Source organism: Rhinopithecus roxellana, chromosome 8 (assembly GCF_007565055.1).
Source record: "Rhinopithecus roxellana isolate Shanxi Qingling chromosome 8, ASM756505v1, whole genome shotgun sequence".
NCBI classification, from domain to species: domain Eukaryota; kingdom Metazoa; phylum Chordata; class Mammalia; order Primates; family Cercopithecidae; genus Rhinopithecus; species Rhinopithecus roxellana.
Genome location: NC_044556.1, coordinates 56,393,123 through 56,408,634, shown reverse-complemented (window position 1 = coordinate 56,408,634; position 15,512 = coordinate 56,393,123). Strand labels below are relative to the sequence as shown.

Genomic DNA, 15,512 nt, shown 5'->3' with positions numbered 1-15,512 from the left:
CAGGATGTGTTTGTCATATTGGGGGCACAGAGACCAGAGAGACAAGAAGAGAAATTCAAGTTGTGGCCATGAAGCTGGGTAAGCATAATGGGGCTGGGTTGTAGAGCTGTTTGAATTGAATCCTGCCAGCTGAGGAGGCAGGGCAAAATTTAATCTGGTAGTGATAAGCAGGATGGGGAGGGGAGATGATAGAGATGCCAGAGGTAAGGAGCCCAACCCATAATCAGTGACTGTTATAATAATTGGAGTGATGTTGGGAGAACACGGACCCAAGTGGTAGTCATGGGAATGGAGAGGAGATAATGTATACAACGGGGATCTCCCAGACCTGGACCTGCTGGAGGTCTCAGCAAGAAGGACCTAGTTTTTCCAGAATAGGCCCAGGCTGGGGTAAGCAAAAAGGAGTTTAGGGGGTTGGGGATGGGAGGGCCAAATAGCTAAACAAGCCCATAAAAGATATACATTTTATATTTGAGATGACGCCCATAATTTTGAATATATATATACACTTTTTTTTTTTTTTTTTTTTTTTTTGAGAAGGAGTCTCACTCTGTCGCCAGGCTGGAGTGCACTAGTGAGATCTCGGCTCACTGCAACCTGTCTCCCAGGTTCAAGCGAATCTCCTGTCTCAGCCTCCGAAGTAACTGGGACTACAGGCATCCGCCACCACACTCGGCTAACTTTTTTGTATTTTTAGTAGAGATGGGGTTTCACCATGTTGGTTAGGCTAGTCTTAACTCCTGACCTCACGTGATCCACCCACCTCAGCCTCCCAAACCTCCCAAAGTGCTGGGATTACAGGCGTGAGCCACCATGCCAAGCCAACATTTTATTTCTCATGGATCAGGTGTAAAGTTGTTGCTGGGAGACTTAGAGGATTTCTAAGTATGGAAAGATGAGACCTGAGATTAAATATATTTTCACTCTCCACAAACAAGTCCAGGAAGTGTTCCTGGAGAAGGTGGCAGGGGTGTAGAAAGCAGAAACTATGTATTCATTCCAACTTGTCACTATTTAATAAATGTTTAATAGTAGTATGGGAACTAAGCTAGTATTACAATAATATTGTGGAGCTTACTGTCTAGCAGAGGTCAGTGGAAGGCCCTGGTCTAAATAATAGCTCCTATTTTTTAAGCACCCATCTGTGCCAGTCCCTAGAGACTTACTATTTCTGAATCTCAGAAGAACCCTCAGAAATAGGCATCGGCACCCTCATCTGACCGGTGAGGACACTAAGACTTTCAGGCATAACTTGCCCAAGGAAGGGGTGGAACTAGCACGCAGCCCAAGGCCCCCGGGTCTTGTTGCCTCCAGACCTGAGCCTTTCACTTCGAAACTACATGAGTCTCAAAGATGGGTCAACGAAATAGGTTTTGTCCCTACAACACAGAGCAAACATGATATATACAAAGGCAAATGATTAGGGTGTGACAGGGAGTGCTGGGGAGAGGAAAACAGCAGAGAAAGGCTGTGAAATCCAGAGCAGCAGGAACTTGAGCCTCTTCTAGGAGTGGTGTAGACCCGAGAAAGGAGGGGCCTATTTGAGGTTTCTGGAGGAGTCTCTGCCAGGTAGGAACTGAGGCGAGATGGGGTGATCCTGGAAGTGGCACAAACACTGAGGGGAATCTTCCCAACCTGGGCCTGGTGGAGTTCTTGGCAGGAAGGACCTACCCAGGGTCAGACTTCTTTCCAGGGCCAAACCCTGCCCAGAACTGAGACCAGACCCCTTAAGCTATAGAGATGGGGGTGAAAACATATGCTTCTCCAATTCTTCCTTTCCTCTTTTCAGTCTGGCTGAGAATCTGGGGGAGGAAAGTCCCTGGGGTAGAGGGGAAGTGAGAGCTGCCACATTGGGCCTGGGCAGAGGGGCAGAGCTAGGAGACAGAGCTAAGTGTGGCTTTGCAAGTTGTCTATATTTGCCTGCTGAGCTCACTGCTGCTCTTTTTCTCCCCAGAAAATAAAATTACATCATGGTAGGGGGAAGGCAGGAGTGGGGCATGTTTGGGAAAGGTGAGAGGAATGCAAGAGGGCCTGGAGGCATCATCCTGGAAAGAGAAGATTCAGGGCTCCTCAAGACCCCATGTGGCCCGGACCCCTCACTCCCAATGTGGATAAGTCTGATCAGTCATTTACCACTGCGCCCCTGACCCTTCAGGCAAGGAAATAAGTTTTTACAAATATCGAAGCCAGCAGCTAAGAGAATCCAGCCCCCAAAGGCTTTCCAAACCCCTAAACCGAACCTACTCTGTGCCTCCCAGGGGTCCTAGGCACCGTGGACATCCAAAGGTCAAAAGGGGAGGAGGGTGCGCTACTGGGTAATAATTAAATATGAGAATTGTTTCGCAGTTCAGGAGGAAGAGACCATCTCTGCTCCAGCCCTTCGCCCAATTCTGTCCCCCATCCTAGGAGTCTTCCAGAACCGCGGCCCCTCTGTCCCCCGCCCCCTCCTGCCTCCCCCTCCCTCCCCCTCCTCCCGCCATTCCCCGCCTCCCGCCCCTCCCCGGCTCTGACATCACCGGCCAGCCGGGTGGAGTGAGCGGCGCTGGGCTCGGGCTCCGGCTCCGCGGGCGGAAGAGGCGGCGGCGGCGGCAGAAGCGGCGGCGGCGGCGGGAGCCGAGGAGGAGGTTCCGGACGCTGCTCAGGAACCGGGGACTCAGGAGTGCCCGCGCCCTGAGCGCTCAGCTCCAGAGGCGGTGAGAGGGGCGGAGAGGAGACATGTCGCGGGGAAGGGGCAGATTTGGGGGTCTAGGCTTGGAGGGGCAACGATCTGGGACACCGGGGCCAGACGGGGAGCGTGGGGACCCCGGACGAGTCCACTTTGTGTCAGGCCCCACGGGGTCCGTCCTTCGGTCGTTGCGTCCTGAGCGCCGAGCGTGTGCTGGAGGCGGCGTGGCTCTGGCCAGCCCATTCCACGCTGAACGGCAGTTTGAGAGTCGGACCGGGGCCTGGGGATTAGGATGCAGCCTGCTTCCCGCCCAGCCGGCTTGGCCAGGCCAGCGCCCGCCCCTCCCTCACCGCTCAGGCTTCGGACTCGCCCCCGCTGGCGGTCTCCCGGCCCAGCCCTGTCTCGGTTCCATGTGCCCTCACCCCTAGCCCACTGCACCTGGGGAAGAGTTGGGCTTGGTGGAAAGCTTGTCCAGAGGGAAGGAGGAGCTGGGGGTGTAGAGGAGTGATGTATCTAACGTAAAAACCCTTATTAATTTCATATAATCCGTGTCAAAACTGACAGGGAAACACACACACCTATAAGGCACGCCAGCACACACAGTGACACACACCCATGTGACTTATACACATAGTCTAGCACACTCCAAATCACAAACGTCCCTGCACTACGCATCCGGCCGCCCACCACACCCCCACTCTGTGGGGTGGGGCATCCCATGAGGAGTCTTCTGAACTGTGGGCTCCAAGTCATCAGTCCGACAGGACAGCTGAGTGGACAGAAAGGGCCACTGTCCCCAAATCCATCCTGATTTTCTGGCAGCTTTTCCCAGCCCCTGGCTTCAGATTGTTCCTCTTTAACAGTGGGGAAAGATGGGAGAAAATCTTGGTCTCATTCTTCTAAAACAAGGAGACAGGATTTTGCCGGCTAACGAGAGTAGGGGCTTCTGGTGGCCTCTCTTCCTGGGTCCAGTTAGGGCTTAGGGTGCTGGGAATGGCTAGTTTCTGGGTAAGAGTGGCCAAGGGATGGAGGAGGAGGGGGTGGAAGAAACGGAGAGGAAAAAGAATGGGTATGAGTCAGCCAAGAATGGAGCCCGTCAGAGAGAGAATGAGAGGAATGTGTGTGAGAAGCAGACAGACATCTCCAGAGAGGTCCAGAGATAGTCAGGGAACCAGGGAGAGGGAGGAAGTGAGAGACAGAGATGGTCAGAGAAGTGTGAGAAGTGCTTGAGAGTGCACTAAACAAATTAGGGAGGATGAAGGTGGGGGAAGACCACTGGGAGTTAGGGAAAGTGGTATGTGTGTCTGGGCCCCAGGCTGTCAGAGCGATTAGCTTTAATTGCTCTTCCCTTTGTGGTTAAATACTCCGTTGGGGAAATTGCCAGTGATGCCCTAGGCTGCAGGCTTCCCTGGTTGCCTACTTCCTCAATTCCGTGCCCATCATGTGTGGATGTATTATCATGCATGAAGAGGGTCACAGAATCAGAGCGCCTCACTCGCTTACACAGATCCTCACCAACAATGTCAATGATGGATATCTTCACCAGCTGGTAGGCAGCCAACCACTGAATCTCCAAGCCACTCCCACCAAACTTACTCTGTTTTGTAGCAGGGATGCTCACCCCTTCCTAATTGCAGCTCTGAATATTCAGATGGGGACACTGAAGCACAGATCTCAGGAGTCCTAAGTATTCATTGCTATGACTAAGTTGGATAGGTGAGTAGGAAATGCTAGAAGGGGTGAAAGCCTATAGAAAGGAGGAAAAGAGATACTGAAAGATGAAGTAGAAAGGAAATGGATGACGAAGAGTGAGAGAGATGGAGAGAGATGGAAATAGAATCAGGGAGTGCCACACCAGAAGAGTGGAGACAGAGATGGTCTGGGGAGAGTCCTAGGCCTCATTCCCCTCCTCGCCATCAGCCGGCCCTCCTCAGCCCTGCCTGATCCAGTGCCAGCTATCTCCTGATGCCCCATCTTGGGTCTGACTCTTCTCTAGACTAAAGGCTGAAGGCTACTCCCTGTCCCCATGCCCGAAGGTAATCCATTTTGCTTCTTGGGCTGAACATTTTGGGGTCCAGATGTCCTGCCTTTTGTCACTTCCAGGCTGACCCTGGAGCCTCAGAACCCTCAATTTCCTTGTTACAGGAATAAAGACAACCCCTTCCTCCCCCGCAAAGCTAGATTACTTCCAACTTCAGGCAGAAGACTGACAGACTTGAGTGCCTGGGAGTCCCCTCCTGCCCAATACAGGGACCTCTAGGTCCTTGCAGCTGTGTGGGATGTCCCCTCCCCTTAGCCTTAGGCAGCTGCAACAGATGTGGAAGAGGGAGAGGCAGCAACTCCTAATCTTCAGGCTTCCTTCTCGAATTTACAGAGGATTTGGAACCAAACATTAGAGAGAAGGGATAATCTATCACGACTTAATGTCAAAATGCACAGAAATTCTTTTGGTGCTGCCACCTCCTCCACAGGTGGTTATCCCAATTGCCAGGCTTCTCAAAGCACTCCCAGGGCCTGACTCTTCTTACCCCAGTGCCCATGGAGCTCCCACCTGTCCCACCCTAAAAGGTCAGTATATAATGGTCCTTACCTCCTGCCCCTCTTCCCCAGCATCCTCAGTTGGTTTGACCTTTGTCAGGGCTGTGCCTGGGGCCAACTTGGAAGGAGAGGGAGGCAGGAAGGAAGGAAGGTGTGAGGAAGTGGTGAGCGGAGCACAGAAAGCTGGGAGGGAAGAGGACTGACTTCCTGGCAGCCAGGGCTCCGGTTCCTGATTCCTGCCCTGGTATCCTGTCCCAAGAATGGCCTCCGCCCAGACTGCCTGGTGATCCCTGAGCAGCTCTCTGCACTTCTCCAGAGATCAGGAGGATTTTTCAGAGCCCAGAGAGCAGATTTCTCCACAGGCTCTAAGGAAATCTGAATCTCTGGTGAGGAAAGTGACATGGAGGATGAAGGAAACAAGCTCTGCCAAGCCCCACCATGGTCAGGCCAGACCAGCCCAGGTACAACAGCTGATCAGTGAGAATTGAGAGCAGTTCCCCTAAACAACACTCCCTTTGCTTCTTCTGCCATACTAAGGCCTAGGCAAATGGATCTCTCCAAGAAGGGAGGCAACAGGGTGGCCTTTCCTTGTACCCTCAGGGGGCCTTACTCCTATCCTTTCTGTCCCTTCTTACTCACCATTCCCCACACCCCTCCCATCTAGTGGTGTCATTGTCCTAACGACCTGGGGGGGGGGGACCCAGAACTGAGGTTGCCATAGTAACAGATGAGCTGAGGTTACAGCCTTCAATAGTTGTGGACTGTATGCTCTCCTCTCCCTCACTCCCCCATGCCTCATTTGCAGCCTTAGTCTCTTTCTGTCTCCCAACTCCAGCTCTCTTCCTCCATTCTGCAGGCTTCCCTCACCCCTCTGGATGTGAGCCTGTGGTTATATGCCTTCTTACACATGCTTTTGGCTGGTTTAGACACATACAAACACACACCACAGATACTCACAGCCAGTGCACCCACAGCCATATATCCAGTGCTGGCACATACACCTCCATTACCAGAACATCCAAACACACCCACAGATACCCAGCCACTGCCTCCTCCAGAGCTGTGCCCACAACCCAGGGATTAGCATCCGTAAGATCCAAGCACACACACATTTCTCCTCTGCCACTTTAACATTCCTAACCCCATCTCTCTTAGGGACCTCTTTGTATCTTTCACTCTCTTAGAAAGCTCCTACCCACTGCCCCCAAGTCTTTGTGGGTGAGTGTGTTACACACATTAATCTCTTCCCGCCTACCTCCTCTGTAGATCTGTTTTAGATTCAAAGCCCTAAATCTTAACTCCTCCTGACACACACACGCACACACACACACGCACGCATGCACTCTTTCCTCCTGCAGGATCTGTAATATTTACAAACTCTCCTTCCATATGAAAGCAGGGAAGTATAACCCCCAATCCTGCCCCATTTCCAGCTAAGGGCTTGACCCCAGAGTTTCCTCCATTGGGGCAGGGTCTTGTCTCCTGCTGCCCTTTCCCTTCCAGCTCTACTCACGGCCCCCCCCCCACCCATTCTTATCTCCATCTCTAGTCCCCTCCCTATCATCCCCCTCACCCGTATCCCCCTCCTTCTGTCCTTGGATTATCAGTGGAGTGAGGGGGGTTGGGCTCCAGAGCCTGCTGCTGTGACCTAGATTTCAAGACAGAGACAGTTCCTGGTGCTGACAGTCAGAGAGCATTGTTCCTGGCCCGGCCTGGCAGGGCCACTGCTGGGCCCTTCTGTCTGGTTGCACCTGGGTGTGCAACTGAGCATGCCTATGACTGCCTGTTTCTTGCGGGGGTCATGGTAGCCCTGCTGTCTGGCTCATTGTCTGTTTGTGTCACGGTGCCTGCCACCAAGGGAGGCTTGTTTATTCTGGTCCAAGTAGGGGGCTGGGAATGGCGACTTCTGGGTCTGCATCTCTTATTTTGTGACCACCATGCCAATATCAGTTCCCCTGCAGTAGAGCAAGAAGGAAGGAACATGGGAGTGTGTCAACCAGGACCCTTTGATCTGCCACATTCCCAGCCTAATGCTGGGGTGATTTGCGGGCAGCCTCAGTCAGGGACGAGGTCATCTTGCTGCTTTTGGTCTAGTCGCATACAGAGTGTTTATGATACAATTTACTTTTTAAAACATGCTTTACTTTTCTGACTAAAAGAAAACAGATACTCATTGTGGAAATAAGTTCCATTTTTGAGCTCACCACTAGTGTCACATTTTATGAAATCCAGAAAGTTCATTCAAACATCTGACCTTCTTTCTTCTGTCTTAGCCACAGTTCCTATCTTAGTGGAAGGAAGGCCTTGAATGTTTTCTACTTCTCACCTAAGGATCACGAAAGAGGGATGGGGTAAAGGCCTAGGTGAGATCTGGCCTTGCTGATCTCATCAGACCATGCTGAAGGTAGTGCCAGTAGGATGTTGATGCAAGAAAGAGGGGGCAGTCCCCTTTTGCCATTCTCCCAAAGCCGCATCTAAAGTCCCCTCCCTCCACCACCCAGCCAGCCTGGGAACTGGGCAGGGGGCCAGAGCCAGTCGCTTGGTATTCTTGGGCATGGGGGCTGCAGGCACAGCACAAAGGGTAGGAGAGAGAGCTGAGTGGGGGCCTGGTAACCATCAGGGGAGAAAATGGGCTCCACAAAGGTGGGGGTGGTCCTTGCTTCCCCCACCTCGAGCCCTAATGACTGAATACAAGGCTAGCATGGAGGGGCCAAGGAACCATTGGACCAAACAACTAGGCATCCATCCAAAATGAGTCATTAGTGGAGTGGTGGGGAGTTGAAGTGAGGGACCCCTTTGCCTCTGAGGCAGAATGGGGAAGCTAGAACACACGAGCTCCTACAAAACCCTCCAGCTCCTTCTCAGCTTCTCATTGCCACAGCAAGCCTCGCCCTCGTTGTTTTGGAGTTTTTTTCACTGACATGGGGAGGGGTTGGAAGTGGGTGGGGCGATTCTGGGGGGAGACTTGGAGAGAGCGGGTGAGAAAGTCGGGAGCAGGTTGCTATGGTAACCGCCTCCTCAGTCAAGGGAACTGTTGCCAGGGTTACTGTTAGAGGGGGAAAACAGAAGAAAAAGATGGTGGGGGGAAGGAGGTATGACTTGTCACTCTAGGCTCCTGCCTGGCTCCTAGCATCCCGTCTACCCTGACCCCCTCCCCTAGGTCTTCCTTTTCTCCCTCAGCCCTAGCCACCTCCAGCCTCCATGTTCCAGGCACATGCCTGGTAGGGCAGAGTGGGGAGTAGGAGGGTAGTGCCGGGGAGTAAACCAGACTCCGTACCTTAAGCTCAACTCCTATCCCTTTGTTGCCTCCCAACCCCAGTCATGGCTGAGTACGGGACCCTCCTGCAAGACCTGACCAACAACATCACCCTTGAAGATCTAGAACAACTCAAGTCGGCCTGCAAGGAAGACATCCCCAGCGAAAAGAGTGAGGAGATCACTACTGGCAGTGCCTGGTTTAGCTTCCTGGAGAGCCACAACAAGCTGGACAAAGGTGGGGGAGGGGAGCACAGGGGTCCTGTCATCAGTCTTTCAGGCTCAGTTCATTCAGCAAACAGAGATGAGCTCAAAGCTCTTACATCCACAATGTGTACCCCTCTATAGCAAGGCAGAAGAGACGTGCTCTAAGAATATGGGGGCCTTAGACATTTTTCATTGTGCCCCTCATCAGTAAAAAACGTTATTCAGATACTCCTGTGCTATTATCACATACACAACAGAACGTAAAAACAATCTAATAGTAAAATTTTAAGTGACAAAAATTGGGAAGAATTCTAGACAATAAAAATAGAATACCTGAATGAGGGGAGAACTCGAAGTGTAATCTCATCTGGTAAATAGTAATACTAATCTTTGTTAAGCACTTTTTAAAAACTGGTAAAATTTAAAACTACAAGTTCTAACACTTTCTTATCCACTTTGAGAGACTACTGCTTGGGGAGTGGGGTCTATGGATTAGACTAATCCCACCCAGCTGGAGGCTTTTGGGAAAAATTGGTGTTTAAGATGGCCCTGAAAGGTGAGTGGGATTTCTAAGGCAAGATCCAAAGGAGGGCATGCCAGGCAGAAGAACCCTGTCACAGAGTATCTAGTGTGTTTGGAAATGCAAGCAGTCCTGCCTGGCTCGACTAGGATGTAGGGTGTTTAGAAATGGCTGGGAAGGTAAGGGTAAGACTGTGTTGTAGAAAGCCTGGGTATTGGATAGGTGAGGTGAGTGAACTCAGAGCCCTTCAGATATACTATTCTGACTGCTGCGTGGCTGGCAGGGAAAAAGTATAAAGGAGGACATGTTACAGTTAGACTATGGCAACAGTCAGAGGGGAGGAGCCAGGGAAGAAGGTCTAAGGGCATCTATAATCTCCTGAAATTGGCCAGGCCATGGACATCATCCTTCTGGTGGTGTCCATACCTTCTCTCATTTAGAATAACCTTTCTCACCAGGCCCAGATTCTCTCCTGGGTTGCCTAGAGATTCCACTCTGTTGGTCCTACAAGTGCTGTCAGCAAATTCTTATACTTACTTGGATGGAAAGTGGAAAAGGATGGGGGTGGGGATGGGGTATCTGGAAGTCAAGTTGATTTTTCTTTTGTCCCCTCCCCACAACACATGGGAGCTAGTATCTAAGCTAAACCCCTCATTCTAACCACAGTCTAGAAACTTCACTGACCAATTATCTGCCCTTCCTGCAAACAGTCCTCTGTATTGTTGTTTGGGTGCCTTAGCTTTCTTTTACTGGATTAGTAGCCCCTCTTCTTCCAGTGTTGTACCCTCCCATAACCAATGTCAGCAACTCAGCTTTGGTTCCAGGTCACTAGTCTGGTGGAGTAGGGGAAGCTGACCTCTACAGCCTAGCTCTGACCCTATCTCCTGCCTTCCTCCAGACAACCTCTCCTACATTGAGCACATCTTTGAGATCTCCCGCCGTCCTGACCTCCTCACTATGGTGGTTGACTATAGAACCCGTGTGCTGAAGATCTCTGAGGAGGATGAGCTGGACACCAAGCTAACCCGTATCCCCAGTGCCAAGAAGTACAAAGGTAAGAGGCCACTCCTTTAGCTGTACCTCTGCCTCGTCCCATTGACTATCCTTGCAGTACTTGAGTTTTAGGAGAGTGGAGGCAGATGCCCAATGGGCCTGCCTGGCATCTCCCACACTGCTGTCCCTGGACACATCCCTTTTTGTCCCCAGACATTATCCGGCAGCCCTCTGAGGAAGAGATCATCAAATTGGCTCCCCCACCGAAGAAGGCCTGAGCAAGGGGGAGGAAGAGGAGGAAGGTTGGACCTTCATCAGACCACTCCCTTCCCCCATCCTCCAGGGGAGGGGGCAAGGGCAACCCACCATCTACCCACTTACTAACCTGGTCCTAACCCCCTTACTGTGCGCGTGTGTGTGCGTGTGCGCACGCTCTGGCTGTCTGTCTATATGTCTAGCTCATCTAGTTCCTCTTCTTAAGGGGATGGGGGTCAGGGGCTAGGGGAGGGGGCTGAGTTTCCCCACTTTAGGAGGAGGTGGGGGCTATTTCTATGCAAATAGAAATCAGCACATTCCTCCTACTTCCCTTTCCTCCACTCTCCCCCCATATCTTTAAAGTGTGGAAGCAGAAAGGACCTGCATTTTCCTACACTGAGGAGCTGACATGGGGGTAAGGTAATGGGAGAGGTAGGTGGATCCAGGGAAAAGCAGTGGGGAGGGAAGGCAAAGAGGCCACTCAACCCCCACCTGGAAGGGGCAAAGAAAAGCAAGAGTTCCCTGTTTGTACTCCTGTGCTGGACTAGCTGTTTCCTGAGTACCAGCAGGTCCCTTTTTTGCCTCTCATGGGCCTAGCATAGGTATGAGCCAGGGATCCTTTCCTGGCCCCTAAGATCAAACCCCATGGAGCAGCCAGCATTAGATGCCCCCACTCACCTGTACTCTGGAGAGACTGTGTTGGGAACATGTACCACTGAGCCTGAGATGGGGATGAGGGCAGAGAGAGGGGAGCCCCCTTTTCCACTCAGTTGTTCCTACTCAGACTGTTGTACTCTAAACCTAGGGAGGCTGAGGAATGAGATCCTTAGGTTTTAACCTGCATCCTGACCCCACCATCTGTAGGGTCCCAACTTGGTTATTGCAGGCAGCCTTCCCTCTCCCTTGGTGAAGAACATCCCAAGCCAGAAAGAAGAGAAGTTAACTACAGTGTTTTCCTTTGCACCGATCCCCATCGCAATTCAATCCAGGAAGGGACTTAGGAAACCCTTCTTTACTAGATATCCTGGCCCCTTGGGCTTGTGAACACCTCCTAGCCACATCACTACAGTACAGTGAGTGACCCCAGCCTCCTGCCTACCCCAAGATGCCCCTCCCCACCCTGACCGTGCTAACTGTGTGTACATATATATTCTACATATATGTATATTAAAACTGCACTGCCATGTCTGCCCTTTTTTGTGGTGTCTAGCATTAACTTATTGTCTAGGCCAGAGCGGGGGCGGGAGGGGAATGCCACAGTGAAGGGAGTGGCAGAATCAAATTGCTACATAGTTCAAACAAAAAAGAAAGCTTTTTCAAAAAACATTTAATTCACATGAAATCTCAGAGACTATTTAGACAAAGTTGAAGTTAGGAGCTTTCAGGATGTGAGAGTAAAACTTTAATGGGAGGGGAGGGCTGGCTGCTGGAAGAAGGAAGAAGCCAGACTGGTTAGACAGTATTCTTAACTCCTAGCCCAGCCTAGCGTGCCCTGCCCCTCTGGCCACTGCTGCAGACACCTGCCTTAACACACACACCTCTAGGACTCCACAGTTTTGCCTTAAAGGACCTTCCCAAGTCTCCTTTCCCTGTCTGGCTTCTCCCTTAAGAAGAGAGAGATACTTGTAAAATTGGGTGGGAAGAATGAGCATAAACTGTCCTTCCATTTGGGACATGTTACATTAGAAAGAGAGAGAATAAGGAGCCTTTCTTATGGAGGAAATGGGAGAAGAGAGACAGGGTTATTTTCAGCAGAGTCTAGTAGTTTCTCTGTAAGGCAAAATAATCTAAAAAGACTAACCTGCCCACCCACTCCTTATATTGCTGTGAGATTGCCCCTATCTTGTGCTCTTCTGTCTGCAGTGTGCACGGCCTTGTTCTAACCCGGAATAAAGGTGATTGATTGTATTGTAACTAACTGATTTTAAAATTTCTGTGAGTGACGAGGATTTTGGAGCCTTTGAATCACTGGGAAGGGAGGGGGAACAATATTTATGCCCCAGAACAAGGGCTGGGAAAATACCCCAAGTGTATACCCTCACCCCACCCAATCTCCTAAGTATCACTGAGCTAAATGGAGCGTATCCTACTTCCAACAGTCTCCAACTGGAGCCCAAGCACTGGAAATACGGGTCTCCCAAAATGGACTTTCTAACACGGTATCATGTGCAGAATGAGAGGGGTAGCTACATTAGGAGGAGCAAAAACCATCCATTGTGAATAAATGGACCACATACCACACAGAGCAGCAGTCGGGGGGAAGAAAAGCTTTACTGGGAGAAAATACAACAAATTCCAGAGTGCATGGTTTTTAGCCCACCCTATCACCCCACCAGCAATAGGAACACAGACCACTCAATCACACATTCCCTACCTCAGGGAGTAAGTACAGCAGCCAACATCTGGTCTGAGAGCTGCTGGGAAAAGGGGCAGGAGGAAGTGTCTGGGAATACCATTCTCTCACTCTTTTCCCCTCCTTCCTGGCCTGATTTAGTAGAATCTGACTGTCCCAGGATACAGAATTCTTGATTGGATCTTGTGGAAACTGGGGGCAAAAAAATAGCAGCAAAAGCACTTAAGGGCAAGAATTCAGCTGGGACTTTCAGACTGAGTGACCAGTGATAAGACAAGTGCCCAAGCACCAGCCACTGTAATCAGTCCTTAGATTAATGACTTGTTCCTCAATCCTAAAATATCAAGAGGCGGACAAGGTTTAAGTCAAACCCAGGAAGTCTTTCCCTTCACTCTTCTATAAAGAAGGGAACTGGCATCAAGTTGGATGGCTTAAAGATCAAGCAGCTCAAGGTAAGAGAGAGAGAGAGAGTGTGTGTATGTGTATGTGTGTGGTGTGTGTGTACGTGTCTTCTGTCACACAAAGTGCCACAATAGTCTGCAGTGGTGGCACCACCCTAAAGTATTTAAGTTTTAAAGACAGGCCAGCCTCTGGTTAGAAGAGCCATCCTTGGAACCCCCTACAAGACTTGAGAGGTAGGAGATCTGAGGCAAAGAGCTGAGAGGAATTTCCTGTTTTTCCCAACCCCCACACCAAAGCAGGGAACCAGGAAGGGCAGAAATGAGGATCCTTCCATTCTCGAGCCTCCAAAAACCTAAAGGGTAAGTCCCAATCTCTAGTGACCATACACAGAGGTAAACTGACCCCAGGTGTCACCTCCACACCATTACTCTTGTTCACTCTTAAGTCCCTTTATTGCATTCATAGAGAATATATAGGTATTTAAACTTTGACAATAATTTTACCTTGATACATCCAAGTTTGACTTGCTTTTTAATATATTTATAGATATAAAATTAGGCCTCTAACAGTGATAGGGACAGGGAGATTGCTGCCACCAAACAATGTTTTTTAAAAAAATAACAGAAGAGGTAACATCCTTCCTATTCTTCCTTCACATCTGCCCCTCTCTCACCTCTCCCCAACCTCCCTCACCTGACGTATTAGGGGGTGATGGGATGAAGAGAAGAGAGTGAAGGATATGTAATCAAGTGCAAAACACTGTGATAAGTACAAAGAATGAATAAGGTGGAAAGGAAAGTGAAGAGTGTGGGATGGTTAGGGGCTTTAAGGACTTCCCAGGAAAATAGGATTCTGGGATGGGGTTGCTGGGAGCGGGGGAGGGGAACCAACTGTCATATACTTTTAAAAAACAAAGGAAGAAAAGGTCAAAAACCTAAACCAAAGAGAGAGTGGCACTCCTACCCTCCACTCTGGCCCCTTGGTACTGAATAGCCAGTTGTTCCACCCACCCCCCCGGCCCAACAAACAAGGGAGCTTAAAGAAAAACCCCATTCCCTATCCCAAACCAGTTAACAAAATAGGCTTCCCTCTCCTCTCAAAAAGAGGCTTTGGGGAGAGGCCATTTCTACTGAGTCCTATGCACCTCTCCATGGAGCCCCATTCCAGGGGTCAACTCCCATTCCTAGGTACTCTGTTGGTTCACTCCTCTGGTTTGTCCTTCTCCTGGGATGTCTTTCTTTTATCTAAAGCAAAAAGTCCAAAGTGCGTTTCTGCTGAATGTAGGGCCTGGGACAGGAAAGGGTTGCCCAGGCAGGATCAGATTGGCAGCCCCAGCCTGCCCCACCTAGGTATGAGGCCTCAAGATGGCATGCACTGCACCCGGTCAGGGCCCTCCTCCTCGTCCGATGTGTCTGAGGAGCTGGGAGACTCATCAGAGTCCGCGTCTGTGGCCCCAACCCCAGGTTCTCGCCAGCGCTGTGGATGGGAAAGGCTTGTTAGTAACCTCCCTGGATGGAACAAGGACAAGCCTGTTAGGTCTTAGCTAGAATATAGATGCTTTAGGCCAGAGATCAGCAGAATTTTTCTTAAAGGGCCAGACAGTAAGTATTTTAGACTTGCAGTCTATATGGTCTTTATTGCAACTATTCAACTCATTGTAGCGTGAAGGCAGCCACAGACAATACACAGAATGGGTGTGGCTGCAAGCCAATGAAACTTTATTTACAAAAACCAGCAGCAGGCCAACTGCCAGTCTGCCAACCCCTGAACTAGGCCTCTTTTGGCATAAGAGGAAAAATAGAAAGATCACACTGAGACTTGTTATTTCTTCTCAATTCCCTCCTCCACCCTTTGCCTTTATGAAGATAGGATTACACATGGATGGCAATAGACAACAGTAGATACCACCCTTTTCTGCTGATGTCTCTTCCAAGGCTGTATCAGGGATCTGATGGGGATAGAGGACAATGGATACGAAATCCAACCAAGATCACCTGATTCCTCCTTAAAGTCACTACTCTGGAGCTTTTTAGCCCTCTTAAGAGGGTCACTCCCTTGGGAACTCATTTCCAACCCCAGCTTACCCGGTGATGGCGTCTCTGTCTCAAGTGATGCATAAGGAACCACAGCATGTGACTATCAAACAGGTCAGGGTGGTGCAAGCTATCTTCATCCCGCTCCCGCTTGTTCTTCTTAATCACCTGGAACCCAAAAAGGTTGGGAAGAGGAGGCAGCAATGAAGAGGAACCCGGGACCTGATCAAGAAGGCTGATCTTCTATCCCAATAAAAGCTAACCATTAAGTTGAAGTGGAGCTACATTAGA

At 50.3% G+C, this 15,512-nt stretch overlaps 2 protein-coding genes across 15 annotated transcripts in view; one reads left to right on the top strand and one right to left on the bottom strand.

The window, feature by feature from the left end:
- Positions 1-2,492: 2,492 nt before the first annotated feature.
- On the top strand, positions 2,493-12,347 carry PEA15 (proliferation and apoptosis adaptor protein 15). The gene is made up of 4 exons (XM_010360765.2): positions 2,493-2,693; positions 8,523-8,696; positions 10,084-10,239; positions 10,392-12,347. Exons 2-4 carry the CDS (start codon positions 8,525-8,527, stop codon positions 10,454-10,456), a joined length of 393 nt encoding a protein of 130 aa, XP_010359067.1. The 5' UTR covers positions 2,493-2,693; positions 8,523-8,524; the 3' UTR covers positions 10,457-12,347.
- Positions 12,348-12,680: 333 nt separating this feature from the next.
- The window catches only part of DCAF8 (DDB1 and CUL4 associated factor 8), a 47,872-nt gene continuing 45,040 nt past the window's right edge, over positions 12,681-15,512 (bottom strand). For 13 of the 14 annotated variants that reach the window (XR_004058729.1, XM_010360758.2, XM_010360753.2 and 10 more), the window contains 2 exons: positions 15,273-15,389; positions 12,681-14,664 (listed from right to left, as the gene is read on the bottom strand). Coding sequence is in view for 12 of the 14 variants with exons in the window: in XM_010360758.2 (XP_010359060.1) it covers positions 14,548-14,664; positions 15,273-15,389 (234 nt within the window). In the remaining 2 variants the exon portion in view is untranslated. Of the gene's footprint in view, positions 14,665-15,272; positions 15,390-15,512 lie in introns of those variants that run through there. The other variant, XR_004058730.1, reaches the window with a different exon arrangement.

What these genes read in the sequence shown, in the direction of transcription:
- PEA15 (XM_010360765.2), top strand. Translation starts at nt 8,525, where the DNA reads ATGGCTGAGTACGGGACCCTCCTGCAAGACCTGACCAACAACATCACC. An exon ending in CCACAACAAGCTGGACAAAG is followed by an intron (nt 8,697 to 10,083) that starts GTGGGGGAGGGG and finishes GCCTTCCTCCAG; the next exon opens with ACAACCTCTCCTACATTGAG. An exon ending in CAGTGCCAAGAAGTACAAAG is followed by an intron (nt 10,240 to 10,391) that starts GTAAGAGGCCAC and finishes TTTTGTCCCCAG; the next exon opens with ACATTATCCGGCAGCCCTCT.